General features: G+C 35.3%; 1 protein-coding gene across 14 annotated transcripts in view; it reads left to right on the top strand.

The window, feature by feature from the left end:
* DOCK7 (dedicator of cytokinesis 7) overlaps positions 1-27,912 on the top strand; it is a 235,753-nt gene that overhangs the window by 185,849 nt on the left and 21,992 nt on the right. For 9 of the 14 annotated variants that reach the window (XM_012442623.3, XM_012442621.3, XM_064372426.1 and 6 more), the window contains 8 exons: positions 1,490-1,624; positions 2,509-2,661; positions 10,786-10,944; positions 11,580-11,680; positions 12,784-12,976; positions 14,244-14,387; positions 17,987-18,118; positions 19,625-19,639. In XM_012442623.3, coding sequence (XP_012298046.1) covers positions 1,490-1,624; positions 2,509-2,661; positions 10,786-10,944; positions 11,580-11,680; positions 12,784-12,976; positions 14,244-14,387; positions 17,987-18,118; positions 19,625-19,639 — 1,032 coding nt within the window. The remainder of the gene's footprint in view (positions 1-1,489; positions 1,625-2,508; positions 2,662-10,785; positions 10,945-11,579; positions 11,681-12,783; positions 12,977-14,243; positions 14,388-17,986; positions 18,119-19,624; positions 19,640-27,912) is intronic. The other 5 variants (XM_012442624.3, XM_012442622.3, XM_012442619.3 and 2 more) reach the window with 1 other exon arrangement.

Raw genomic sequence — 27,912 nt, 5'->3', positions numbered from 1 at the left:
GGCAACATTTCTCAGATGTTTTAGTAAATAGGTCTGTCACCTATTCCTTCCATTTCTTTTCTGCTACCACTACAATGGCCACCTGCTTCATGATACTTACTCTGTGTTCTTCCTACCATCCATTCTGTACATTTTCATAAGACTTTTCTTTTAAAAATATTTTATGGCTGGGCTCGGTAACTCACGCCTGTAATCCCAGCACTTTGGGAAGCTGAGGTGGACGGATCACTTGAAATCAGGAGTTCAAGACCAGTCTGGACAACAGAACAAAATCCTGATTCTATTAAAAATACAAAAATTAGCCAGGCGTGGTGGTGTGCACCTGTAATCCCAGCTACTCAGGAGGCTGAGGCACAAGAAATGCTTGAAACTAGGAAGCGGAGGTTGCAGTGAGTGGAGATCACACTACTGCACTTCAGCCTGGATGACAGAGTGAGACTCCAGCTCAAGAAAAAAAAAGATTTTATCATTCATTATCCTGACTAAAGTTTTAAAAATATAAAAAATTTAATATTTTGTATTGCCCAAAGAAATAGTTAGGAAACTCTTCAGATTTAGAATGCTCTTTATAATTTGGTGTTTATTAGCTGGAGAGCTGGACTAGGTCTCAGCTTTTACTACAAAGAGAATCAAGAAATAGTAAGTCCAAGATATCTAATTCAAGATGGTTGCCTGAGCTGCAGCCATCACGTCTATATTTCACTGTGAAAAGAAACAGCAACGACAGAGTACATTTCTTCTTTTAAGGGCATGACTCAGAAGATGAAACTTCTCTTTTGTTTTTATTTTTAATTTTAATTTTAATTTTTTTATTTGTTTTTGAGATGGAGTTTCGCTCTTGTTACCCAGGCTGGAGTGCAATGGCGCGATCTCGGCTCACCGCAACCTCCGCCTCCTGGGTTCAGGCAATTCTCCTGCCTCAGCCTCCTGGGTAGCTGGGATTACAGGCACGCGCTACCATGCCCATTTAATTTTTTGTATTAGTAGAGACGGGGTTTCACCACGTTGACCAGGATGGTCTCGATCTCTTGACCTCGTGATCTACCCGCCTCGGCCTCCCAAAGTGCTGGGATTACAGGCTTGAGCCACCGCGCCTGTCACTGGATTCAAAGTCTCCAGCTAAAATTCAGGATTTCAAAGAATAGTTATTTGTTTACTGCCAATATTCTTTGCTATAAGCACCACTGTATTTTTTAGCCTTATCTCTAGTTATTTTCTACTGAACCTCAAGTCAGTTCAAATTTACTTACTAATTTTCCTAAAACATACCTTATGATTTCCTGCCATTATATCTTGCTCCTCTTTTTTTCTCACTTAAATTATATTTATTTTTTTCTCCTTTTCTTATTCAAATCCTTCTCAGCTCCCTCTGGAAGCCATCCTAGATCTTAAATTGCCATTTTTTAATCTTTTAAAACTTCACATATTCTACCTCCCTAACTAAATTGCAGGTACATCTCTATTTTATTTGTTTATTTTTAAATTGTAGACTGTTTCTGTAACAGAATCCAAAGAGAGCATTCTTGGTGGAGTGCTAAAAGTGTTACTACACAGCATGGCCTGTAACCAAAGTGCAGTTTATCTACAACACTGTTTTGCTACACAGAGAGCCTTGGTTTCAAAGGTAGGTTATTTTGTACCTGCAGTGTTTTAAGATGTTTTTCTTTATTCACAATCATTTGACACATTCATTGGTTAATATATATAGTAATATATTAATTAATGTGTGTAGTTACAATTTAAATAATACCTAAGACCCTTGATTCTTCTTTGCCTTTCTGCTGCTGCCTGCCTTTTGGAATTTTTGATTTATTTGAATCACCTTTAACCAGTTCTGGTTTAAAAAATAGTAATTTTGATGTGGAGAAGAGCCTGAAATTAATAGCCTGTCTTAAATATGGGGCTTCTCTTGTTTTCTCTTCACTTTGTTCTGTTTTTTAAAAACTCAATTTATAAAGAATTCAATACATAAGCAGTTCAACCCACTGAAACTATTCTATGATGAACGGAAAAGAAGATGTTTGTTCAGTTGCTTTCAGTATTTACTTCTTATGTTTGTGTCCCCTCAGATATATGAATATTCTTAAATTTTGAAGATAGCTATTTCATTTTAACCATCCTAGAAGATGGAATGCAGAGATGTTGATGAAAATTACTATGTATTATTTTATAATAAATATAAAATTTATATATGTTGATTACTAAGTGTTTTATGCACATTCTAATAGAAGCTTCACAACAATCCCTTGTAGATATATTATTGGGCCTATTTTGTGGATGAGAAAACTTGTCCAATGTCACACTATTAGTTAGTAAGTGGCATAATCAGCATTCGAACACAGTCTGACTCTGTGTCTCACACTATTAACCATTAGCTAATATTGTCCTAACCATTCTTTTAATTTCTGGGCTATTCTAACAGATCTCCAGTTTAGGTTATATTAACATATCTCAGGAACTGTTACTGTAAAAATTCAGTGGTGGTTTGTTGTTGGTGGTGTTTTACAGTTTCCTGAACTCTTATTTGAAGAAGAGACAGAGCAGTGCGCTGATTTATGCCTCAGGCTTCTCCGACACTGTAGCAGTAGCATCAGTACAATACGGTCACATGCCAGTGCTTCCCTTTACCTGCTAATGAGGCAAAACTTTGAGATTGGGAATGTAAGTATTTTATCATGAAAATTCTCTGTATTCATAATGAAATATAACTTCTACTGATAGTTAGTAAATCAGTTTTTGGGAAAGCATGGAGGTTTTTGTATAGTTTAAGTGTAATCATAGACTATCTTGATATTCTCATTCTGTGTATATCTTACAAAAATCCAAATCTCCATTTGTGTGTGTATGTATGTAAATTAGTACAAACTTAGAATATAAATGTACATTGAGCAGTTTTAAATTTTAGTTGTCCCTAAGTAAAAAGAAATAAAAGTTTAAGTGTCTTGGCTTGATAGTTTATGATTACATGTCACAACCTTTGAAGAATTCCATTTTTTCATTTAAGTTTTTTATTATATATTATATTCATGTGTTGTATTTTTCCTTTTTGAGTCAAATATTTAGTTCATTTATTTTTGCTCATGTAAGTATTTAAGGCTTTGAATTTTCCTTTAATTACTGTTTTTGGCATCTCTTTGGTTCTGATATATTTCTGTTTGTATTTTCTTTTTAACCCAAAAAGTTGACTAGCCTTTTTGTTTCAAAGTTTTGACTGGTTCCAGTGGCTCATCCTGTAATCCCAACACTTTAGGTGGCAGAGGAAGGAAGATTGCTTGAGGCCAGGAGTTTGAGACCAGCCTAGGTGACAGAGTAAAACCCTATCTCTATTTAAAAAATAAAAAATACTAGCCAGGCTTGGTGGCCTATGCCTGTGGTCCCAGCTACTTGGGAGGCTGAAGTGGGAGGATCTCTTTGAGCCCAGGAGTCTGAGATTGCAGTGAACTATGAACAGACTACTGTACTCTAGCCTGAGTGACAGAGTGAGATCCTGTATAAAAAAAAAAAAAATTTTTTTTAGTGTTAATTTTCAGCTTTATTACATTGTGATTGTACTATATATATTCTGTTTCTCCCTTCTTTACTGTGAATCTCTGTATTTGTGTGTCTAAATATCCATTTTTATGAGTATTCTACAAAAAAATCTTTGAAAGGGGGTATTTCTATTTTCAGAATATTGAGTTAAACATATACCAAATAAATATGCCTTATTAATTACATTATTCTGTCTCTCCATATCCTTGTTTTTGTTCTACTTGGTAGAAGTAAATTAAAGCCTATAATGTGTTTGTCTGTTTCTCCTTTAGCTTTTATTTGGTGTGCTAATACTCGTAACTGTTACATCTTCTTAAGAGTTTTTTTCCTTTGGAATTTAAAAGAACCCATCTTGATTTCATTTAAAACCTTTATTCCAATTTATTTTTTGGCCTGAATTTTATCTTTTATGGTATTAAGGTCTTGACTTCTGCCTTCTTTTTAATTTGAACTTACTTTAATTACCTTTGCCTGTTCTTTAATTTGCACTTTATTTTAGGTGTGCCTCTCATATACAACATTAAGAATTGAGTTTTGCTTTATGATCCAACCTCATACTTGTTGTTATGTTAGATATGTCCTGGAATTCTATTTTATTATTGTGTTATACCTTTCTGTCTTGCCTCCGCTTTAAATAATTGTGTGTTGGTTGTTTTCATCTTACCCTATCTGGTCTGTTCACCTTGTTTTTGGGATGTAGTGTTTATCACATTTAGGAAGATTTCTGGTTTTGCTCTAATGGTTGCCTTTATAGTTATGTAATACCCCTAGTCCTCTATTTCTTGAGATCATGCATTCTCAACCAGGGCAGTATTACCACCAAGGGAGTGAAAATTGGTTTCTCTGGAGGATGAGAAAAATCTTAGCTTATGGTCCTCGAAAGCTCAACACTACCCAACAACATGGCATTCCTTAGTATTTATTTTTCTCATTGGTCTTACTGGGTGTCACATGAGCAGCACTGACAATAAGTTCATGAAAAATAAACAAAAAACAAAATGCACGCAAAATTAGACTTGTGAAACTGGAGAATAGATGACTGTGATTGGGAGACTTAATCAGTTGCTTGATCTCAGAGTCATGTGGCAAGAGGTTGCTTCCATTGGCTTGTGAATATTATTTATATTTGGTTCTCAGTGCATTCATGTGTGACTTGGGCTTTGAAAATTAAGCCCAAGAAAAAAACTTTCCAATTTATTACTTCATTCTACAAAAATTATTCAACCCATTTTTAATCATGTCAGTTGCTGAAAAGAAAACATGTCAGCAGTATTTGAATGAATATCTAGTAGCCAGAACTTACTTTCTTTTATCAAGCAAATGCTAAAAGTTCACTGAAATAATTTTTAAGAAGTTTTTAATTGTTTTCTTTTGCTGGATAAATAAACAGCAGTTTTTTTTTTTTGTTTTTTTTTTTTGAGATGGAGTTTCGCTCTTGTTACCCAGGCTGGAGTGCAATGGCGCGACCTCGGCTCACCGCAACCTCCGCCTCTTGGGTTCAGGCAATTCTCCTGCCTCAGCCTCCTGAGTAGCTGGGATTACAGGCACGCACCACCATGCCCAGCTAATTTTTTTTTTATTTTTAGTAGAGATGGGGTTTCACCATGTTGACCAGGATGGTCTCGATCTCTTGACCTCGTGATCCACCCGCCTCAGCCTCCCAAAGTGCTGGGATTACAGGCATGAGCCACCATGCCTGGCCTAAACAGCAGTTTTGAATGGTTTAAAATACTTGATTACATTGCTACTTTGGTTTTATAGTTATATAAGTTGCTAATTTATTTATGTAATTTGATACATTACAGTGTATTTAAACTTAAAGATTATGTTAAAAGTTTTTCAGAAAACCAGCTTTAAAGGTAAGCTAAATGTAAATCATTTTCAGATTTTTAACTTAAAATTTTTATCTAGTCATTCATAACCTTACATTGAATAAAAAGAATAAGCTTTATATTTACTTTCTTGTGTGTATATAAGTCAGATATACATAGAGTACCTAAACAGATATATATATCTCTGATATTAAAATATCTTAGGGATATAATTAGAAAAAATGTTCAAAAATATTTATTAGGGAGATAAATTGAGAAACTACTTGAAGCAAGTATCTATTAACTCCCTTTAATGAACAGTGATAAAATTGCTGGTTTTCTTCTTTCTTTCCTCCACCCTGTCATTCTTTGTACCTCAGTATTTTGAAAAAGTATCTTTCTTACTGTTTACATTTGTATTGCTAATCTGCATGTACTTCACTTGATTTAATTGCCACCTTCAAGTAATGTTATTTGTCTCATGTCTACTGTAGATAGTTAAGTACTTCTTTTCATCTCCTCTCTCACCCTTCTAGTTTTTTTCTTAGCTGTAACATTTCAGTCTTAGTTCATAGTCTTAGTTATAAAATGAAATATTGCTTACCACCAGTTTTTTTGGGCTGTAATTATCTTTTATTTAGCTAAATATTGTCCTCATCAAGGTTCTTAGGAGTAATATTTTCCAAGTGGTTTTCTGTTTGTTTTGGTAGAGACAGGAACTCACTTTGTTGTCCAGTCTGGTCTTGAACTCCTAGGCTCAGGCAGTCCTCCCTACATGGCCTTCCAAAGTTCTGGGACTGCAGGTGTGAGCCACCTCGCTCTGTCTGCCCCCCAACCCCATTTTTAAAAATAGAGATAGTGTTTCCCTCTGTCACCCAGGCTAGACTGCAGTGGCGTGATGGTACTTCACTGTAGCCCAGAACTCCTGGGCTCAAGTTATCCTCCCACCTTGTCCTCCCAGAGTGGTGGAATTACAGATAATAACCACTGCACCTGGCCAATTTTCCAAGTTCTTGATTGTTTAAAGTTGTCTGTACTTGTAGGACAGCAAGGGTGGTTATGAAATTTGGACAGTAAGAGTGGTTATGAAATTTTTGCCTTACACTTTGAATAATAATAAGTATGAGAAAAATCAGCACAACTTATCAGATAAAGAATACCTCATAGAAAAAAAAGGGTACTTGAGTACCATTATCTTCTGACTTTAAATATTGTTGTATTGTTGTAGGTATATTGGAAGATAGCCTGATATTTTTCTCTCTTATAAATAACATTTTTTCTCCAGCTGCTCATGAGATTTTCTTTATATTTACAATTAAATGTCTTTTTCTAGAATATTTGTCTTAGTATTGACTGATTTGTGTTAAGTTTCTCAGGCACATGATGTATACTTTTAGTTCAGTTATTTCAGAACATTTTCTTGAGTATAAAAGTAAATATTTGTTTTGTTCCTGTGTTTGGGGTTTCTTTGCTGGGCATCATTATACATATGTTAGATCTTTTATTTTACCTGTCATTTTGTCTTCTCCTTTTTAACACTTTAAAAATTTCATCTTCATTTCTGTTTTTTCCTTTCTTTTCCAAGTAAAAAATTTTCTTTGCCAGCTCACATGTAATCGATTATATGTTACTGTTTTCTGATTTTTGCCATCTTTCCTTGAGTATTTTTTTTTTTTTCCTGAGACAAGAGTTTTGCTCTTGTTGCCCAGGCTGGAGTACAATGGCATGATCTCAGCTCACTGCAACCTCTGCCTCCCGGGTTTAAGCAATTCTCCTGCCTTAGCCTCCCAAGTACCTGAGATTACAGGCATGCGACACCACGCCTCGCTAATTTTTTTTTGTATTTTTAGTAGAAATGGGGTTTCTCCATGTTAGTCAGGCTGGTCTTGAACTCCCGACCTCAGGTGATCCACCTGCCTCAGCCTCCCAAAGTGCTGAGATTACAGGCATGATCTTGAGTTCTTATATTCTGCCTTGTTTTTTTTCTAAAGATAATATCTTTATAAATTTTTTATTATTTAAGTCAAAATATTTCATTAGAATTTTCATCTGTTTTATGACAACATTTGTCTATTAAGTATTCTTTATCTGGTGAGTTTTGCTGCTGTTTCTTACCTTTTTATTACTCAACTTAGGATAAACTGGGTTATCTTGGCCCAGGTATTTACAGGGAGTTCCTTTAGGAATGTGTTTTTTGGCTGGGATTTTGCTATTGCAGGTACATCTTGCCTAACTGCCTAAACTTTCTGATGACCCATCTCTGTTCAATTTTACCAGATTTTTAGCTCATTTTTTTTTCCAAACAGTTTTATAACTTCAAGATGAGTTTCTTATATATGTATTTGTTTATTAGAGACAAGGTCTTGCTCTGTTGCCCAGGCTAGCATGCAGTGGTACAGTCATAGCTCACTGCAGCCTCGAAACTCCTGGGCTCAAGGGATCCTCCCACCTTAGCCCCCCAAGTAGCTTGGGCTATAGGCACACACCACTATGCCTGGCTGATTTTTTTTTATTTCTTGTAGAGATGGGATCTCTCTCTCTTGCCCAGGCTGGTCTTAAAATCCTTACCTCAAGCAACTCTCCCATCTTTTGGTCTCCCAAAATGCTGGGATTTCAGACGTGAGCTACTATCATACCTGGCCAAGTTTCTTACTTAGAGGAAATATTTGTTTCCCTCATTAGTTCTGAAATCTGAGCCCTGGGATTCCTCACTCTTTGCTCTCCTTTCCTTGCCTTATATTGGGACTACTTCCTAACTTAGCTTGTGTTGGCAACCTCACATTTTTCTAATAAATGGATTATATCTGACTCCTCATTTTGATGTAGATAGAGTTTATAGGTTTTTCTTCTATTCACCTTTTATTTTTACATGAAATCCAGAAGTGGGAAATTGCTATCTCACACTGTCCTTTTTTTTTTTTTTTACCAGAAGCAAAGTCCTCTGACTTAACCCAGAATAGAAGAATACAGTTACTTTAGTGATCTTATTTAGTTTTTGAAATAAAGTCTCTAAAATTTGACCACACTAAGTTTTCTTGATACATTTTTTTGTTAATTTTGGAAAAGCTTTATTAAAAGAAGAAAGGACAATTTATAGTATTACTATCAGGTAGTGTTTCTAAAAAGGAATAGGTGATTTAAAACTGGCATATGTTTATCCAACAGATACAGTATTATATCTGTATATTGTCCAATATATTAAAGTATGGGACTGTGTCTTGGCTGCTTTAGTAGGCATTGGGCAGATACAGATAAAAGAACAATTCTTTTTTTTCAAGTAGCTTGGCATCTAGTGGGAGAGGATGAGAAAGTAATGTTCATTTAATAATAGATGAATCTAGTTAAGACTGTTTTGTGAGTGTTATATAAATTAAGTAAAACATAATAGTAGATGGCACCAAGCAAGTGTTGAATAAGTACTTGGTGTTATTAATACAATGAGAGATAAGCACAGGGTACTACATAAGCACATAGAAAAATAGTTTATGATTCAGGGATGGATTTTCAGAAAGAAGAGATGTTTGAAGTAAGAATGAAGAATTACCCAATCAGTTGGCTAAGTGGATAGAGCTTTTTAAGTAAAGACAATGACACATGCATAGTTGGAAAGGCATGGAGAAAGAGAAGGAAATGGGCAAACACAGAGGCAATTTTTCAGCACTTTTTTCAAATTTTGGGAGATTAGGTCTTCCTCTATTTCCCAGACTGGAGTGCAGTGGCACAGCTTTGAACTCCTTGGCACAAAAGATCCTTTCACTTCAGCCTCCCAAGTAGCTGGGACTACAAGCAAGTGCAACTACACCAAGCTAATTTAAAAAAAAAAAAAAACAATTGTAGACATGCCGGTCTCAAACTCTGGGCCTCAAGTGAACCTCCTGTCTTGACCTCCCAAACTGTTGGGATTACAGATATGAGCCACCATGCCCACACTTTTTTTTTTTTTTTTTTTTAAGTACTTCTTGATGGTTATGGCTGGAAGAAAGAGTAAGGGATAAAGATGTAATTGAAAAGGCCTAAACTAGGACTTTTCAAATACGAATTATTTTATTACTATACTCTCAGTGCCTACTATGTAGTGTGACATATTTACTGAGTTGAATTCTTGAATTTTCTCCTCAAAACTTTGGACAGCTCCTTTGGAGCATTTTAGGGAGAGGAGGCACATGTTCAGATTTATATTTTACAAAAAGTTTCCTGGTGCTAAGTAGAAGATAGACTGAGAGATATGAAAGAAAAAGTCATAGAGATTGATTAGGAAGTTATTACAGTAATCCAGATAAGAAATTGTAAGGGTGTAAAATAAAGCAAAGGCATTGGGAATGGAGAAAGGATATACTGAAACACGTTAGGAGATGGTGTGGTTTGAATTTATGGTATGAAAAATTAGAGGGGAGAATGAGTAGGGGCTGACCCCTAGATTTTTGGCATGACTCTAAGAATAGTATCTTCACTATTTTAGATAATCAGTAGAAAGAGAAGGTATTTTAGACATGTTGACTTTGTGGTACCTATGAGACATCCAGATGGTGCTATCTAGTAAAATATAATAGCCTGGAGCTCTACAGAGAAATAACAGCTGGTGACAGAAACATGTGTATATACTAGTCGAAGCAAAGACGTAGATGAGGCGCTTTAGAGTATGTTAAGTGAGAAAAGGTTTTTGACAGAATATTTGGGAATACTAGTATTTAGGAAGGTCAGCCAAGGAAAAACAAAACAGAAAAAGAGTCAAAAAAGAACAGGGAAATCAGGATAAAGTGTTGCCATTAAAGATAAAGTAGGAGATTTTCAAGGAGAAAGTAATGCATTTAAATATACCAAGATGTGAAGAATATTGACCAAAAAATATTGGATTAGACAATTCATATATTATCACCAATAATCTCTTAAGAGTGATTTCATGGTAGAGAATGGTGGAGCAGAAGTGAATTTACACTAAAAAAGGAAGAATGTAAGTTATGAGCTCTTAAAGGCATCACTCCAAAAGATTCTACCTTACATTACTTTATGCATGGTGATGTGTGTTAAATTACTTTCATCATAGTATGGATATGATGAAATGGACTAGAGTTTAAATACTCTATCTACCATTTAAGAGTTTTATAATGTCAATTAAGCTATTTAACCTCATCTGTAAAATGTTTTATTAATAACATATGCCTCATAATAAATCACTGTAAAGACATAAGCAGAATTTCTAATTCAGCTCTAACACATGACTTCTTAAAATCCTGTTTTGTAGACATTATTCACAACAAAATTCTAAGTTTTACATCCTTCCTAAAATAAGATTTTGATATACATATTTTATTACCTTAAAAATATTTTTGCTTAGAATGGTATTTTTTCACTAAATACACTTTTTTTTTTTAGCAAGGAAAAATAGCAGATTTTTTAAAGCTTTCCTGTATTAACTATTGACCTGACGATTTCTCTGTTACAGAACTTTGCCAGGGTTAAAATGCAGGTAACAATGTCACTATCCTCCTTGGTGGGCACATCTCAGAATTTTAATGAAGAATTCTTAAGACGTTCTCTAAAGACTATATTGACATATGCTGAAGAAGATCTGGAATTGAGGGAAACAACATTTCCTGATCAGGTCAGAAATACTACTTTCTAGATCATTAATTGAAATAGGCTTGTTAAATAGGCACTTTCCAAATAGTTAAATCAAAAGTTGGTTTTTGCCAGAGGATCATTTATTTCATTTTCAGTCCACACATCGTGTGCCATAGATAGGACTAAATCTTTTTGTTTTATTAAGCTACACTTCTTTTTGGAAATAATTAATGTCTTTGGTGGTTAATTCTGTGCATTTATAACAAGTAGAATAGTAGACTTGGACAGTACAGACAAAGTTTTATGAGAAATGTTCCTACTTATTAGTTAAATGATAACATGCCTTAAAAACTGAAGTTTCTACAAACTACCTTTTAGTAAAATCAGAAATAGAGGAGAGAATTTTTCTTTTGTATTCTTGTATATCCGGTATCCTATTTTATTTCTACTTATAGTTCTGCTTGTTTCCACGTGAAAGAACAAAAATATACATAGTATGCTGAGGAATTTATATAAAGTTTACCACCCTTCATTTACCATCTACAGAACTGTATTAGTATGATACAACTTGTTTTGAAATCTTTAGATATTTATCTGAAATATCTCTGAAACTAATTTGGTGATTACGGATGAACGACAATTCAAGAATGTTTTTTATATAATTATCTGCTGCAGGTTCAGGATCTGGTTTTCAATCTCCATATGATCCTTTCTGATACTGTGAAAATGAAGGAACACCAGGAGGATCCTGAAATGTTGATTGACCTAATGTACAGGTAGCATTTGTTTGATTCATTTATGCTTTGTATAAGGGACTTAGTAAGATATACAGTAAGCATTAGGTGAAAAAAATAAACACCCAAGAATGATTTGTGATTTTTCTCTATTTGCTTTATTATTTTTATTTTTATTTTTTACTTTTTTGTAGAGATGGGATTTTACCATGTTACTCAGGCTGGTCTTGAACTCCTGGGCTCAAGAAATCTGCCTGCCTTGGCCTCCCAAAGTTCTGGGATTACAGGCATGAGCCAAGCTTTGATTGATTTTTCTAGTGGTAGATTGAAAATACAAATGTACTTTTTCCAGGTGACATCTTCAGATCTTCTGTGTCTCTTCTTTTAAGAACAATGCAAGTATACTTATTATCAAAAACAGGAGGATATTTAAAAATATTCATAACACACATTTAACACCTTGGTGTACTGGGCCCCAAACTTCCTTTGAAGGCCCATACCAATATTTTCAATGTAAAACTCAGTCTTTTAAGAAGAAAAAACAGTATATGAGTGTTTTACCATAACATTAATTACCTGATTTTCAATACAGTTATGACCAAAGAGTGATATTTCTTGGGGCACATTTTGAAAAATCTGTAATTCCTGTTGTATTAACAACTTAATAGATACAATAGTAAAACTTAAGAAGTTTTATCTGTCATATGATCCTCTGTTCTTACAATTTTGGGGTTCATTAAAAGCACAAATAAAACAATTTAATCTCTTTGAAATACAGATGATGTGATAAAAAGTACTTTTTATAAGTTTTCTTATTTTCTCTGAGTATAAAGCTTCTCTGTATTTCTGTAATGGACACATAACTTTTCATACTTTTTCCCTTAACTGATTATTTCCTTAATGATCAGATTTTAATATGGCATATTTCTTTTTTGCCTTCCCCGCCCCCTCAACTGATATTATCCATTCCATGGGCCACAGTTATTTCTCTAAGCCTGCACAATGTAATTTTCATACTACTTTAAAACTACATAGGTTGTGCACAGTGTCAAAAACCTGTCTAGGTAAACTCTGAGTGAGCCATCTAAACTCCTTCCCAGCTTGGGAAACATATGCTAACCGAGAAGAATTTCTGTTCTAATTAGAATCGCCAAGGGTTACCAGACCTCTCCAGATCTGCGATTGACCTGGTTGCAGAACATGGCTGGCAAGCACTCAGAACGAAGCAATCATGCTGAAGCTGCACAGTGTCTAGTCCACTCAGCAGCACTTGTTGCTGAATATTTGAGCATGCTAGAGGACCGGAAATATCTTCCTGTGGGATGTGTAACATTTCAGGTAGGAATCTTCCATAGCACTGATAATTCAGAGGGAAGAAACTTTCCACAATTTCTTCCCTCTGAATTATCAGTGCTATGCTTATTTATTCTCTTTGTCTTTACTGCTTTGTAATCAGTTACATACTTTAACAGCTATGAAAATGTATTACTGAGAATCAGAATTCAGTAGAAATTCTTAATTGGCTTTTACTTAACATAACAGACATACCAATATTCTCCACTCTCAGTATAAAATATTAGTATATTTTATGACTAATACCATGACTCACAGATGAGTTTCCTTCTAGTAGGGTACATAGCTATGACCCACTAGTTGAATTCTTTGCTTACCAAGAGTCAGTTCTGCTTTGCTTTTCTTCAAAACCTGTTAATGGTAGGTTTAGGATATTATACAATTTAGTTAAATGTTATGTCTTCTAATGAAATCAGAATGCAAAAAGGAAGTTATTATTTCTCTGAAAAAAAATTGAATGTTTTACAAAGACTCAGGAAAGATGAATCTCCAAAATAATTGCTGTTGAATTAATTTTGGTCCAGACAAATAGATTAGGGGAGGGGAAACTCCTAAAATTCTAGAATAATTTGATAATCTTTTAAGTTCAAGCTTTCACTCAAAAGAAACAAAAACTTGAAATCTTTAAAAAGAATGTTGCCTTATGGGTATTTAACCAAGAGAGATTCCGTGGAAATCTGATCTGGAGACCCATACACACAAAGAAAAGGCCTTAGATCTACTTCAAAAGTTGATAAATGAGTGTACATCTACTGTAAATGTTTAGGCTAAAATAACATGTATATGTATCGTTTCTTTTTTAGGAATAATGGCTGATCCCAATCTCATTAAATAAGAAGGCTTTTATTATACCTGAGTTTTTTCAATAACTCAGTGTATATTAGATAAGTTGAGACCATTTTTTTATCTTAATTTCTCTTAGAGTTTTGAGAAGATCAATTAAATAAATAAGAGAGACTATTGATATCTCCTTTATGTCTTATGTTATATTACTGTTTCCTTTAGCCCATGATTTTTCTTAATTTTCTTTCATACAACTTTTTATTAAGAGAAAGTTATCTAGTAATGGCATTTTCATTCTGTTATCATCTTCAAAGTACAGAAAGTTTTTGGAGATTTATCTTTTACCTCACTCTCCTTTTTTTTAACCTAACCTGATAGTTACAGTTTATCCTGCTATTTCTTCTTACACATTTTTATGCTAGAAAATTAATTCCATTTTAAAAACCTTTTCAATTTATTTTTTCCCTAGAATATTTCATCTAATGTTTTAGAAGAATCTGCAGTCTCAGATGATGTGGTATCTCCAGATGAAGAAGGTATCTGCTCTGGAAAATACTTTACTGAGTCAGGACTTGTGGGATTACTGGAACAAGCAGCTGCTTCTTTCTCTATGGTAGATGACTCTTGTTAATTTTTTTTCTACAGTTTCATACCTCTAATTATCAGTGACATGTATATTTGTTCTCTCTGTTTTATGACCCTACTTTTCTTTAAAGATAATTTATTCTGGACCTGGTATGGTGGCTCATGCCTGTAATCCCAGCACTTTGGGAGGCCAAGACGGGAGGATTGCTTGAATTCAGGAGTTCAGGACCAACCTGGGCAACATAGTGAAATACTGTCTCTACAAAAAATTAAAAATTTGCCAGGCATGGTAGCTCATGCCGGCGGTCCCAGCTACTTGAGAGGCTGAGGTGAGAGGAATGCTTGAGCCCAAGAGGTTGAGGCTGCTATGAGCCATGATCATGCTGCTGCACTCTGGCCTGGGCAACACAGTGAAACCTTGTCTCAAAAAAAAAGTTTGTTTTTTATTCCAAGTCCCTTAAAAACTATCTAGGAATAGATTTTCTTGCTAGATTCATTGTTGGCTTACTCCTTTTCATCTTAATAATCTGTCACTTCCCCCAGTGTTTCAGTGTTTTGGCTCACAGTAGCCTCAAACTCCTGGGCTCAAGGGATCCTCCTCCTCCTGAGTAGCTGGGAATACAGGGACACAGAGGTACACCATCACACCCGTCTAATGGTTTTATTTTTTTGTAGGGATGGGGTTTCACTTTGTTTCCCAAGCTGGTCTCAAACTCCTGACCTCAAGTTATGTTCCCTCGATCAGCCTCCCAAAGTGTTAGGATTATAGGCATGAGCCACTGTGCCTGGCCCCACCAGTGTTTTTCATTTGCTTGTTATGAACCAGCATGTAATTTGCAGCAGATATTTTTTGTTTCATAAAACTTTTACTGCCAAACGTTTTCTAAAACAAATTAAAAAACAGAACAAATCAAAACAGAAAGTCTCTGAGTGATATAAGTTACTAGTTGGTAGAGTGACAGGGCTCTGTAAATAGAGCTTGTCTATTGGATGAAATGGAGAATCTTTCCAGTTTGATGGGCATTGCCCTGGTGTCCAGGAAAGTTAAGCCACTCATTCTGTTGGTTGCATAGTAATCCTCATTAGGTAGTTATTGGAGGCCTGGACCTTACTCTTTAGTTTTATGAACTGCATCTTGAATTCTTTGCCTGACTATGCTACCATGCTATAACCCCAGTCTTGTTCCCTTCCATGTCTATGTGAAGAATTACAGCAGTCAGATGGAATCCAAATGGGATGTTTATTGGAGAAGGAAAAGATAGTTAGCTGAATTCATGCTTACCATCTTGAACCATGTTGGTAGGGTCCCTTAATTTCTGACATTTCTGCTGAATGTTTAGTGTCTCAGCACCAAGGTTTGGGAGACACTAAGGTTCATGTTAGGATAAGAGAGAAGCTTGAGGTAATACCTAGTGCTGCTTTCCTTCCCCATTTATACTACTGTTGGGAATTGGTTCTTTCTTCACCAGGCCTTATCCCTATCCTGCAATATATTGGTTAAGGGTACTTTAGAAGGCATACTACCAAAGTTCAAATCCTGGCTCTGCCATTTAGTAGTTGTGTTGCTTCAGGCACAAATTATTTAACCTGTTGGTGCCTCACTTTTCTTGTCTATTAAATACATCTAGTAATAGTACCTACCTCATAGGAATGTTGTTAGGATTCTAAGTTCATGTATGTAAAGTGCTTATCACAGTGCCTGGCTCCAAGTAAGTACAAGTGTGTTTACTGCTACCATCATTTTCATCATTATTGACAATTATGAGACTCTTAAGAGTGTTGATGCAGAGTTAAAATATTAGGTGTCAATCCTCTTTTAAAATATTTGCCTTTAAGGACCTTGACCATTCCAGTTCCTTTCCTACACTTATCTAAGCTAGCAGGGGGAAAGGTTTGGGTTTTGTTTTTTTTTTTTGCCATTGATGGAATATTTTAATTACTATAACTCTTGTGTGTTTGTGTGTGTAATTTTAATAATTCACAGTAGCACACTTAGATTGGGGGACAGTAACCTATTTTTTTTTTTTTTTGAGACGGAGATTTGTTTTTGTTACCCAGGCTGGAGTGCAATGGCGCGATCTCGGGTCACCGCAACCTCTGCCTCCTGGGTTCAAGCAATTCTCCTGCCTCAGCCTCCCGAGCAGCTGGGGCTACAGGCGTGCACCACCATGCCCAGCTAATTTTTGTATTTTTTAGTAGAGACGGGGTTTCACCTTGTTGACCAGGATGGTCTCGATTTCTTGACCTCGTGATCCACCCTCTTTGGCCTCCCAAAGTGCTGAGATTATAGGCGTGAGCCACCACGCCCGGCAGTAACCTATATTATTAAAATTATTTTGCAGTTGTATATAATTGTAAATTGTATTCTTTTTCAATTAATCTGATTTTAGTTAAAATAATTACTGGGGCATTTTAGTTACACTAAATATGCTTCACTTTTACAGCTACATTATTGTTTAAATATACTCCTATGAACTTACTGGGAAATATAAGGACCATGTATCTTTCTTTGGGAAAATATGTTTGCTGATCCGTGAAGCGATGAGGACTCAATGGCTTTTGGAAAATATCTCTCTCGTCTCTTACTACAGCACCAATCCATTATTAAGGATAAGGGATGGGCCAAGCCCAGTGCCTCATGCCTGTAGTCCCAGTGCTTTGGGAGATTGCATAGTAATCCTAGGATTACTGTGCAAGATAGGAGGATTGCTTGAGGCCAGGAGTTTGAAACCAGCCTGCTCAATGTAGCAAGATTGCTATCTCTACAAAAGATGAATAGATTATCTGGTCATGGTGGTGAGCACCTGTAGTTGTAGCTACTTAGGAGGCTGGGGTGGGAGGATTGTTTGAGTTCAGGAGTTCAAGACTGTAGTGAGCTATGATCACACCACTGCACTCCAAACTAAACCACAGAACAAAATCCTGTCTCATTAATAATAATAAAAAAGGACAAGGAATAGAAGGCTAATGCAAACACATCTTATCTCTCACTCTGATTATGTGATTATAATTATAGCAACCACTGGCCAACTAGCCCACAGTGAAAGAAAATCTGGTGGCTTAGAACTTTCTGTATTTTGTTAAAGATTTGTGATTTTTTTCATAGGAGATTTACAATAGGAGATTGCCTGTATCAACTTAATATTTTGGAAAAGTAAATGATTTTTGTTTCCCAGGAGGCCATGGGTTATCTGATTATAGGAGAATTGGGTACCTATGACCAGTGTAATATTAAATTTCTTTTTCCGTGTCTGCAAAAGTTTATATGTGTAGATAAGTGTACATGCACCCATTAAGCTTAGTGATGTAATTATTGGGCAGATAGAAGGAAAATGCCCAATTCAAATTATACAAATATAAATATGCACATGTATGTATGTATATATATTAATATACACACACATACACTTATCTACATACATACCCGTTTATCTAGAGGAGATGACACATTGCAAAATTCTTTTATTAAGCCTTAATACAGTTAAAAATTAGTAGTTGTTTTTATTTCCTATTGGAAAAGCTTCAGTGGTATTATCTTAATAGAAATACTGTGAATTCATATGTTGTAATTATTTTCTAATTAATGTAAAAGAAAGCAACATCTTATATAAGTTTTTTTTCATATAGGCTGGCATGTATGAAGCAGTTAATGAGGTTTACAAAGTACTTATTCCTGTTCATGAAGCTAATCGGGATGCAAAGAAACTGTCCACAATTCATGGTAAACTTCAAGAAGCATTCAGCAAAATTGTTCATCAGGTAATGATTCCAATTTCTAGCTTCACTATAAAGGGAAAAAAACTGTCTGAAGGCATTAATGTTTTGTACTGATGTCAAACTAGATCCCATGAAATGACCATTTTAATCAGACTACAAATGAATGGTCAAAATGAGCATGGCCAAAGCAAAGCTCATTAACAAAAATAAATTCACCTAAAGTAAATGGTGATCATCATAAACTTTCCACATAGCTTTTTTTTTTCATTTTTGAATTATTACTAATTAGCAAGTTTTTAAAAATTGTGATTTATTTTGTTTCACAATGTAGATCATAATTGTGAGTCTGATTTTAAATTGATAATCTATTCTTTTACTGTGAAAATAGTTTTTATATTTAAGCTTTTTAAATTAAATGATGTGAAACTTTAATAAACTACTAATATTTGTAATGACTGCAACTGAACTTTATTTTTCCTAGATGTTTGCATTCAATCATCCTTTGATATATTTCTAATACAAAAATATTTTGTGAAAATAATGAATAAAATGGTTGTCTTAATGTATATTTAATTCTAATAGTATTTCATTACTTAATCTTTATAGTTCATTATGGAATCTACATATTACCACTAAAATTAGAATCAAATTAAACTTGGTTTTAAAATGTAGTACACTACTAGCAGTTGATTTCTTTGAAACTAAATCTTTGGCTTCACTGAAATACTGCAAAATATCCTGAGTCTCCTCCTCCTCCACTTTTCTGTTCCCTTCCCCATGCCACCCTGCTGTTACCTACTGCTACCAGTGTCAAAGGAAGTGGATTATGACTATCCACTTTTGTATTCAGTATTAGTCCTACTTTGTTATCTATCAGCTTGACCACCTCCTCTTTCTTGAAATGAATTAAGCTGTTCTAAATGAACTAATTAACCTGAAAAGCCTTTGACAGTCTAAAAGTAGGGCTGCTGTCCTGTTATGTCAGGACTTTATTGTCATCTACTAAAATGTTAAAAGTTGTAAAATATTGATTAGGTTTCATGACCATAAAATATGGGTCTTTTAATAATCAGTTGTACATATGCTATTGCAGGAAACTCATTCCCAGTTTCTAGAGCTATAAATTGCAAATTATAAATGTTAGGTCTGGAATATTTAGAGCTAGTCATTTCTGAGAAACTTTCATCCATTTGTCATTGGCATTTGAGCAGAGTTGCAATTTATATTTTAATTTATCCTGTATACTTAGTGAAGTGCAGCCACCTTAGAGATCTCATTTAAACATAAGGAATAAGCAGCTGGCTCTCATTCTCCAAAATTTGTTCTTTCTCTTGAAGTTTTTAAAAGGCAAAATTTTAGCCACTGGGTTTTGAGCAAGCAGTTTATAAAATTATTGCAGATCTTAAGTAAATAAATATGCTGTTTAAAATATCCTGCTGTCTTCTATTTGTGGAGAAGAATTTATGGTATATGGTACCTTTGGCCTTTTTTTGTTCTTTTTAAACAGTTTTTTATATGACTTGCCCTTTTTTACTTTTTATTATACAGAGTACTGGCTGGGAGGTAGGTAATGTTTTAGTTAGTTAAAGACACTAATAGATTGATTTTATCAGATTTCTTATGCCAATGCTTTGCCCACATGTGCTAGCTGTGGGCATTCTGTTGCTGTCTGCTATCAACTGAATTCATTAACCAAAGAAATTTTGTTAAAATACTGTAAGTTATTTTAAGAAATATCTTATTAAGAGGTTGTAGGCAGTGCATGGAAATCCATATGTTACACTAATGAGATTCTTTGGTAAATGAGCCACTTTGTCATCACTTTAGTTTTTATCCTTTGAAGCATTTCTTTCATCAACATTTATACACAGATTTCTTTTTTTAACCATATTGTTTCACCTCATTTTACAGAGGTCGATTTATGTGTTATTGCTCAGAGGTGTAAATAGAAAATACTATATTTCATCTGATCTAAGATGGCATCAATTGTAAAGCATACTAGTATTTTATATGCCTTTGAAAGGAAAAAAATCCCTGTATATTAAACCAGGATATCCTATCAGTTGAAAGATGAATGCTAACTACAAACATATTAAAATGTGGGCCAAAAAAGTACATCTTAGAATTGATGAGATCCTGTATTAATTTGATCTGGAGTCACTTCACCTTGAATATAAGCAAATTCATTTTTGTCATTTAAATTTTGTTGAGGAGCGGGATAAAGAAATTAAGAGAACTTTTAATTTAATATGACCTCATATTCTGACAGCATTTGATATATTGTTTGATAAGACTCATGAAAAGTTATATGTAAATAAAATCTTACCTGAAAAAAATGCCAGGAAGAATTAATTACCATTGTTTTAAACCTTTCTGCAAAGGAAATAATTCTATAAAATATCCCTTAATTTATTTTGATGAGGCAAAGCAAGGTAGTAATATTAATAAGTCAGGTTTATTTAAAGCTAGGTATATTTGTAAAGTTGTGTGCTTTGCCTCTCACTTGTAGTCAGATTTATGTTGATCAAACACCTTAGACTTCTCTGTTTGGGTTTGCATTGCAATCCTTATTTTGAGACCCAGATAGAAAACTTTGGGAATAAATGTTACTACTGAGTTTTCTTCCATTTCTAAAATAGTACCCAAGTCTTTTTTTTGTTTAGATGAAGCCAGTACTTTTATAAATCTACCTTAATTCTCCAGAATAAATGTGTATGACTGTATTAATACTCAAATTATAATGCTCATTCCTATGGCTCAGTTAAGACATACATAAAGAAATTTGCCATGGTTATCTATGAATGATAAAATTCCTTAAAAATTTCCTAACATGAAATAGAATTAGTTGAAAATTAGGCATAAAAGAAGATATTGAAACCTCTGAGCAGTTTGTTAGTAGTTTCCGTGATGCTAAATCGACCCCTGAAAGGTATAATTTTCACTGGTTATGACATTAATATCATTCTGTCATCATGTTTATTGCATGGTAAAAGTCTCACAGACTTTGTTTTCTTGTTTATACTTGTCACTACCTTTTACTGGACCTTTAGCTTTGTAGCTGCTAAATTTGTTGCACGTTTGTTTTTTGCTTTTCCTTTGTAAAACTTAAATGGATGCCTGCATTTTTAAAAAATGTGTTTTCTACCATTTGCTGCTTATTTGTTTTGAAATTTCTGTAATTAAAATGCTTTCTGTTTTCTCTTCTCTCTTGTCCCTGGTTGCTGACCCTACTCCCTACTTTTACTATTGTCTATTGTGGTAAGTTCTATCTTGTGTATATTTTTCTTTTTGACTCTATGAAAACTTCAGTAATTTTGTTTTTTCTAAAAGCTATGTTTCCTAGCTAATTTTCTAGTATTCTGATAGAGCTCTCACTGGATTGAAGTCCAGTAAGGATAATCTGTACATCGTAGAAAGGCTCTTAGAATTGATAACTTGCTCCCTAACTTATAGGAAAACCTCGTCTGGCTTATATATTAGTCATGTGTTTCATTTTTTTTATTATACTCCTTGATTTAGTGCAAATTTTTTGAGTTGGCAGAGCTTTTTAGGGGTATGTGTGTGGGTGTGTGTGTAAAAGATAACTCTAGAACTTAGTATTTTGATAAAGTGTTTACCATGCAAAATAATAAATCATGAACCTTTCAGGAATCATGTGGCTGTTATCTCCTCTGCTAGTTTCAGTTCTTTAATGGCTGTTTAGTGCTCACTTTTATTTTTACTTTTCCCAAAGCATTTTTGTATTTCTTGAAACAATAGGAAGTAAAAACGTGTTTGTTGTCTTTTAGAATTTTTGTTTATGAGATGGGATCTCACTCTGTTTTTCAGGCTGGAGTACAGTGACATGAACATAGCTCACTGCAGCCTTGACCTCCTGGGTTCAGGTGATCGTCCCATCTCAGCCTCCCAAGTAGCTAGGACTGTATGCACATGCGACCAGCTAATTTTTTGTATTTTTGTGAGACAGAATTGTGCCATATTCCTCAGGTTGATCTTAAACTCCTGGGCCTAAGCAATCCACTCACCCTCCCAAAGTGCTAGGATTACAGGAATGAGCCACCACACCCAGCCTAAAAGCATGCTTTGAACATTTCTTTTTTATGATGCATATTTAATTATTTTTAGCAGAAAGAGAAATGTTAGATTTCTATATGAAAATTTTTGTAACCATTTTCTATTTTTATGTGTATGTATTTATTTTTGTAATTATGTTTGTACCAGCCTGCACAATATAGCAAGACCGTCTCTACAGAAAATTAGAAAAATTAGCCAGGTATAGTGGTGTGCGTCTGTACTTGTACTCTCAGCTGCCGGTGAGGCCGAGGCAGCAGGATTGCTTGGGCCCAGGCATTCACGGCTGCAGTGAGCTGTGGTGGTGCCACTGAGTTCCAGCCTGGATGACAGAGTGAGACCCTGTCTTAGAGTTAGGGTTAAAAAAGAAAAGTTTGTTCATTTATCAAATAGTGACCAATTTGTATGTAGAAGTACACTAATACAAGTTTAAATTTTCCAGAAAAATCAGTCCTCAAATAGTGATAACATAGTCAAGTGACATGTTTTTATTTTTCTTCAAAGATCACAACATAGTTCTTTAAAGAACAGTACTACTCAGCTAGGCACAGTGGCTCAGCACTTTGAGAGGCCGAGGCAGGCAGATCACCTGAGGTTGGGAGTAAGAGACCAACCTGACCAACATGGAGAAACCCTGTCTCTAGTAAAAATACAAAAAAATTAGCCAGGCATGGTGGCGCATGCCTGTAATCCCAGCTACTCAGGAGGCTGAGGTAGGAGAATCACTTGAACCTGGGAGGTGGAGGTTGCGGTGAGCCAACATCACGCTATTGCACTCCAGCCTGGGCAACAAGAGTGAAACTCTGTCTCAAAACAAACAAAAAAACCCCACTACTTTAGTAAAGTATATCTTACATTTTCCAGAAAGGCTAGAGAAGATCTCTACTAGACACCTAAGGAAGTATAGATTACCTTAACTTTAAGATTGACACATGCAAAATGACTATATCTTAACTCTTATTATTGGACTGAATAGACATGAATGTGAGCCAGTATTTTGGTTTTTACATGTTCAGAAATAATAGCCATAGTTCTGGCTCAGTGGCTTCTGTTGGATTTTTATTTTCTTCAATCCACACTAAAGCTGAGTGAGATAAAGTAACTCATCCAAGCAATTAAAAGATAGAGCAGAATTAGAAATAGCAAATTATAATGAGCAGGGGAATTAACTCTGAAAGAAGGAAATGAAATAAAAATTCTAGAGTAGAGCATAGTGAAAACAAGTACTTTTGGATAGTTGAGTGGGTAAATGTGGCACTCTAAAGAAGAAATGAGAAACAGGTCAGGTGCAGTGGCCCACACCTGTAATCCCAGCACTCTGGGAGACCAAGGTAGGAGAATCGCTTGAGTCCAGGAGTTCAAGACCAGCATGGGCAACATGGCAAAACCCATGTCTCTACCAAAAACAACACAACAACAAAAAAATTGCCAGGGCATGTACCTGTGATCCCAGCTACTTGGGAGGCTGAGGTGGGAGTATTGCTTGAGCTGGGGAGGTAGTTTGCAATAAGCCAAGACCACGCTACTATACTCCAGCCTGGGCAACAGAACGAGACCCTCTCTCAAAAAAAAAAAAAAAAAAAGATCTCAGAACATTGTAGGTATAGAACATCCGTGAGCCTTTACCTCAGGAAGGTGAAGTTAGATATGAATGAGGTTAAGGAAAACATAGTAAATGGGAAGAATCTTAATATCTCTAAGAGGAGATATTTTCTGGTAGTTAGTGACTCTCTGATGGCTGGTATAGACCCATAACTGAGCGCCTGATAAGATACGCCATACCACTGATTTTTTTTCTGCCCCTTATGCTACATTTGAGAAGAAAAAGAAAGATATGAAAGCCCAGTGTGGTGGCTCATACCCATAATCCCAACATTTTTGGAGGCCAAGGTGGGAAGATCTCTTGAGGCCTGAAGCTTGAAACCAGCCGGGGCAACACTGCAAGATCTCGTCTCTACCCCACTGCCCCCCCCCCAAAAAAAAGCCAGGCATGGCGGTGTGCACCTGTGGTCCTAACTACTTGGGAGACTGAGACAGGAGGATCACTTAAGCCCAGGAGTTCAAGGTTACAGTGAACTATGATCACACCACTGCACTCTGGCCTGGGTGACAGAGTAAGACCCTGTCTTTTAAAAAGAAAGAAAAATATGGACAGCAAATATTTACTATGTAGATGATATTAGATATGGTTTCTTTTTTCGGGACTGGGACATATAATGGTCAGAAGTGTCCTTCTGATAAGAAATGGAGTACGATATATCTTGGAAGAATGTGTTTTGTAGATAAGCCACCAACCTGGTTTTTATGCTGAAGTATAAATGAAGGATATGCAAGCATGCAAAAATAATTGTAGTAGAGGATGGTGATATAATATAGAAGAAGACAGAACATAGGGAGGGAGGTAATCCTCAAAAGAATTACTTGAGGAAATTCGTAAGAATTCTCAAGAAGACACCAGAGAAGTGGAAGATAGTTCAGGGGTTATACTGATAACCTAGTATTTATACCAGTATATGTAGAATATGGGGAACATAAAGCTTAATTAAGAACTTGGAGTCGAGTGTCAAATATTTGAGTTTAACTTCCTGTTCCACCACTTACTAATAGTGTGACCTTGAGCAAGGTACTTTTCCTCAAGGTCAGTGAGGGTGAAAATAATGGAACCTATCACATAAAGTTGTGATAACAATTGATATAATACATGTAAAGTGGTTAACCAGTGTCTAGCACATAGTAAGTACTCAAAAAATGTTGGAAGTTATCTTTGTTGTTGTTACTATGATTTTATCACGGTTACTGTTATAAATCTTAACACTATTTGGTTAATAAGAGGTTTTACATTTCCAAATTGAGACCTATGACTAGAAGTGAACTGGTAAATGCTCTTTAAGAGGAATGAATGTAGTAAAAGAAAAGAGAGATGACCATTGTGTGAAATATTGCTATGCCTATATGGAAATCAGTTAACTTAAAGGAAGCGTAATGGAAAACAGCTAGGAGAGGATAAAATAAGTTAGAGAAATGATGTCACTGTGGAAATAAACAACTAGTTCATGCTAAATAAAGACAACAAAACTAGAATAGATTTATGGTATATTTTTCATAGATATTTGAACCATTTAGAAACATGGTAGATGGATTTCTTTGTCCTGGACATAGTTTTATCACCCAGAAGATTGTGGAAGCAATAACTAGAATTGCTAAGGAAGGATAAGCTGTAGTGTGAGAAGTTCAGAAAGGATTCATAACAGTAAAGAAAGGTAATGCTAGAAAAACAGACTATCTTATAGGAAAGTTTTGTTTTTGATTTAATTCAGAGGAAAAACAGGTATCATCCTGTGGTCCAAAAACTCTGAAGAGAAAATAAAGATGAAGTGATGTTTTTCCTACAGGCGAAGCAGACTATGCTTCCATTAAACATACTTCCATAGTAGTTTGACACTAGAGGAGTGTAAGTTGAAAATAATCAAATTCTCAGCCTTTCTTTCTCTCTAGCCTCATCACCTGCTGCTCCCTTTCCCACTCCATTCTGCACACAAACATTTGTTTTTAAATATCCAGTTACTCTTTGTAGTTACTTATCTAACCTTATCTCCTCCTGTTCTACCCCCTTGCTTACTCTGCTCTAGCCACACTGCTTACCTTCCTGTTCCTCAAACACATTAGGTAAGCTTTAGCCTTTGGATCTTTGCACTGGCTCTTTCCTCTGCCTGGGATGTACATCCCTCAGGGATCCACATGAATAAGTCTCCTATCTCCTTCAGTCTTTGCGCAGATGAAACCTACCTGGACCACCTTCTTTGTCCCTTTTGTTCACAGATTTGTCATAAATATCTAGAACAGTTTGCTGATGCATAGTCAGCACTCAATAAGTATTTGAATGGATGAATACTTTTTCTCATATTGTAGCTGCCTTCCCCACACCCTCTATTGCAGTGTTCCTTCCTTCCCTTTCCTGTCCACTTGGCCATTTATTTTGAGTAGAACCCTATGTGTTACCTCTGTTGTGACTTAGTTCCAACAAGATTAATCTTTCCTTTCTTACACCTCTTTTTAGTATAGCATATAACCCTTTGCTGACACATAGTGTTTTGTAACTATTTGAATACACTTTTTACTCTCTTGGGAAGCAAGTCTTACTTATTTTTACTTTTCTATTACTGAAGATGAACAGTGGCTAATGTAGTAAACACTCACTAATTTTTTCCCTTGAACCAAATGTCATTATGAGAAAGTATAATAAAAAGAGGTAGTTTAGTTTTAAGCTACCTTAATAAAATTCAATGTTCAGATTCAAGGAGACGTTGAGCCCACCCACCAACACACTTTCATTGGTCAGATCACATCAACAGTATTATGGCTATATCTGGGTTATCACACTTTAAAGGATGGCATTGAAAAACTAATAAAATGCCAAAGAGTAGAAATTACTGTCATATGAAGATTAATTGAGAACTAGAAAATTTAGCTAAAGGAAACAAGTTCTAATTGTTATCTTCAAATATTTAAAGGGCCACAATATTGAAGAATTGGAATATTGTTTTAAACTGGAAACCTCTAAGAGGAGGACAGCCAGAATAGCAGCATATTAATATTTGTGGTTTTAAAAAGTAGGAATGGGCCCAGTGTGGTGGCTCATACCTGTAATTCCAGCACTTTGGGAGGCTGAGACAGATAGATCACTTGAGCCCAGGAGTTCAAGACCAGCCTGGGCAATGTGGCAAAACCCTGGCTCTACAAAAAGTGCAAGAAATTATCTGGGTGTGGTGGCATGCATCTGGAATCCCAGGTACTCAGGAGGCTGAGGTGGAAGGATTGCTTGAGCCCAGGAGACAGAGCTGCAGTGAGCTGTGGTCACACCACTGCATTCCAGTCTGGGTAATGGAGTGAGACCCTGTCTCAAAAAAACTAAAAAATAAAATAAATAAAAAATAAAAAGTAGGAATGTATATGTATATATGTGTATGACATGTTTTGAAGAACAACCACAAATTTTCAAGTAATTTTCTTATATTCCTTTTTTGTTTTTCATGCAGTGCCTTTATTACTTAAGTCAAAATTTACTATTATTATATTGTTCCATTGGCTTACTTATGGTTTTAATCAGTATTTTAGTTGAATCATTTAATCTGTCTAGACAGATTAATTTGCTGTAGAAATAAGTTAATTTTTATGTGTGTTAAATTTTGAAATAAAGTAACTGAAAAAATGTTTTTAAATTAGAAACCTCAACTTTCTTTAGCTCCAAAGACATTTTTCTTTAAAACTTTACATGTTTTTGGACAAAAATATAGAGATATTTTTAGTCACTGTACTTTTTTTTAAGTCTCGCTCTGTCACCCAGGCTGGAGTGCAGTGGCACCTTCTCGGCTCACTGCAACCTCTGCCTCCTGGGTTCGAGTGATTCTCCTGCCTTAGCCTCCCAAGTAGCTAGGATTACAGGTGCGTGCCACCATGCCAGGCTAATTTTCACAGTTTTAGTAGAGATGGGGTTTCACCATGTTAGCCAGTATGTTCTCCATCTCCTGACCTCGTGATCCACCCGCCTTGGCCTCCCAAAGTGCTGGGATTACAGGCAGGAGCCACTATGCCCAGCCTTTTCACTATACTTTTTTTGTTGTTGTTGTTAAAACTGGTAAATTAAGGATTAGAGCTTCCCATTTTGCTTAATTATGTGTGGCATTTCTAGCTTGTTTTATATGCCCTTTCTTTTTCAATATAGGAAAAATAAATATAAAGCAGATTAGGCTTAAAGAGAATTCAGA

This window comes from Aotus nancymaae, unplaced genomic scaffold (genome assembly GCF_030222135.1).
Source record: "Aotus nancymaae isolate 86718 unplaced genomic scaffold, 86718_ANA_hifiasm-v0.15.2.pri h1tg000007l, whole genome shotgun sequence".
Lineage (NCBI taxonomy): Eukaryota > Metazoa > Chordata > Mammalia > Primates > Aotidae > Aotus > Aotus nancymaae.
The sequence above is the reverse complement of the archived record's forward strand: the minus strand, read 5'-3'. Positions and strand labels throughout refer to the sequence as shown.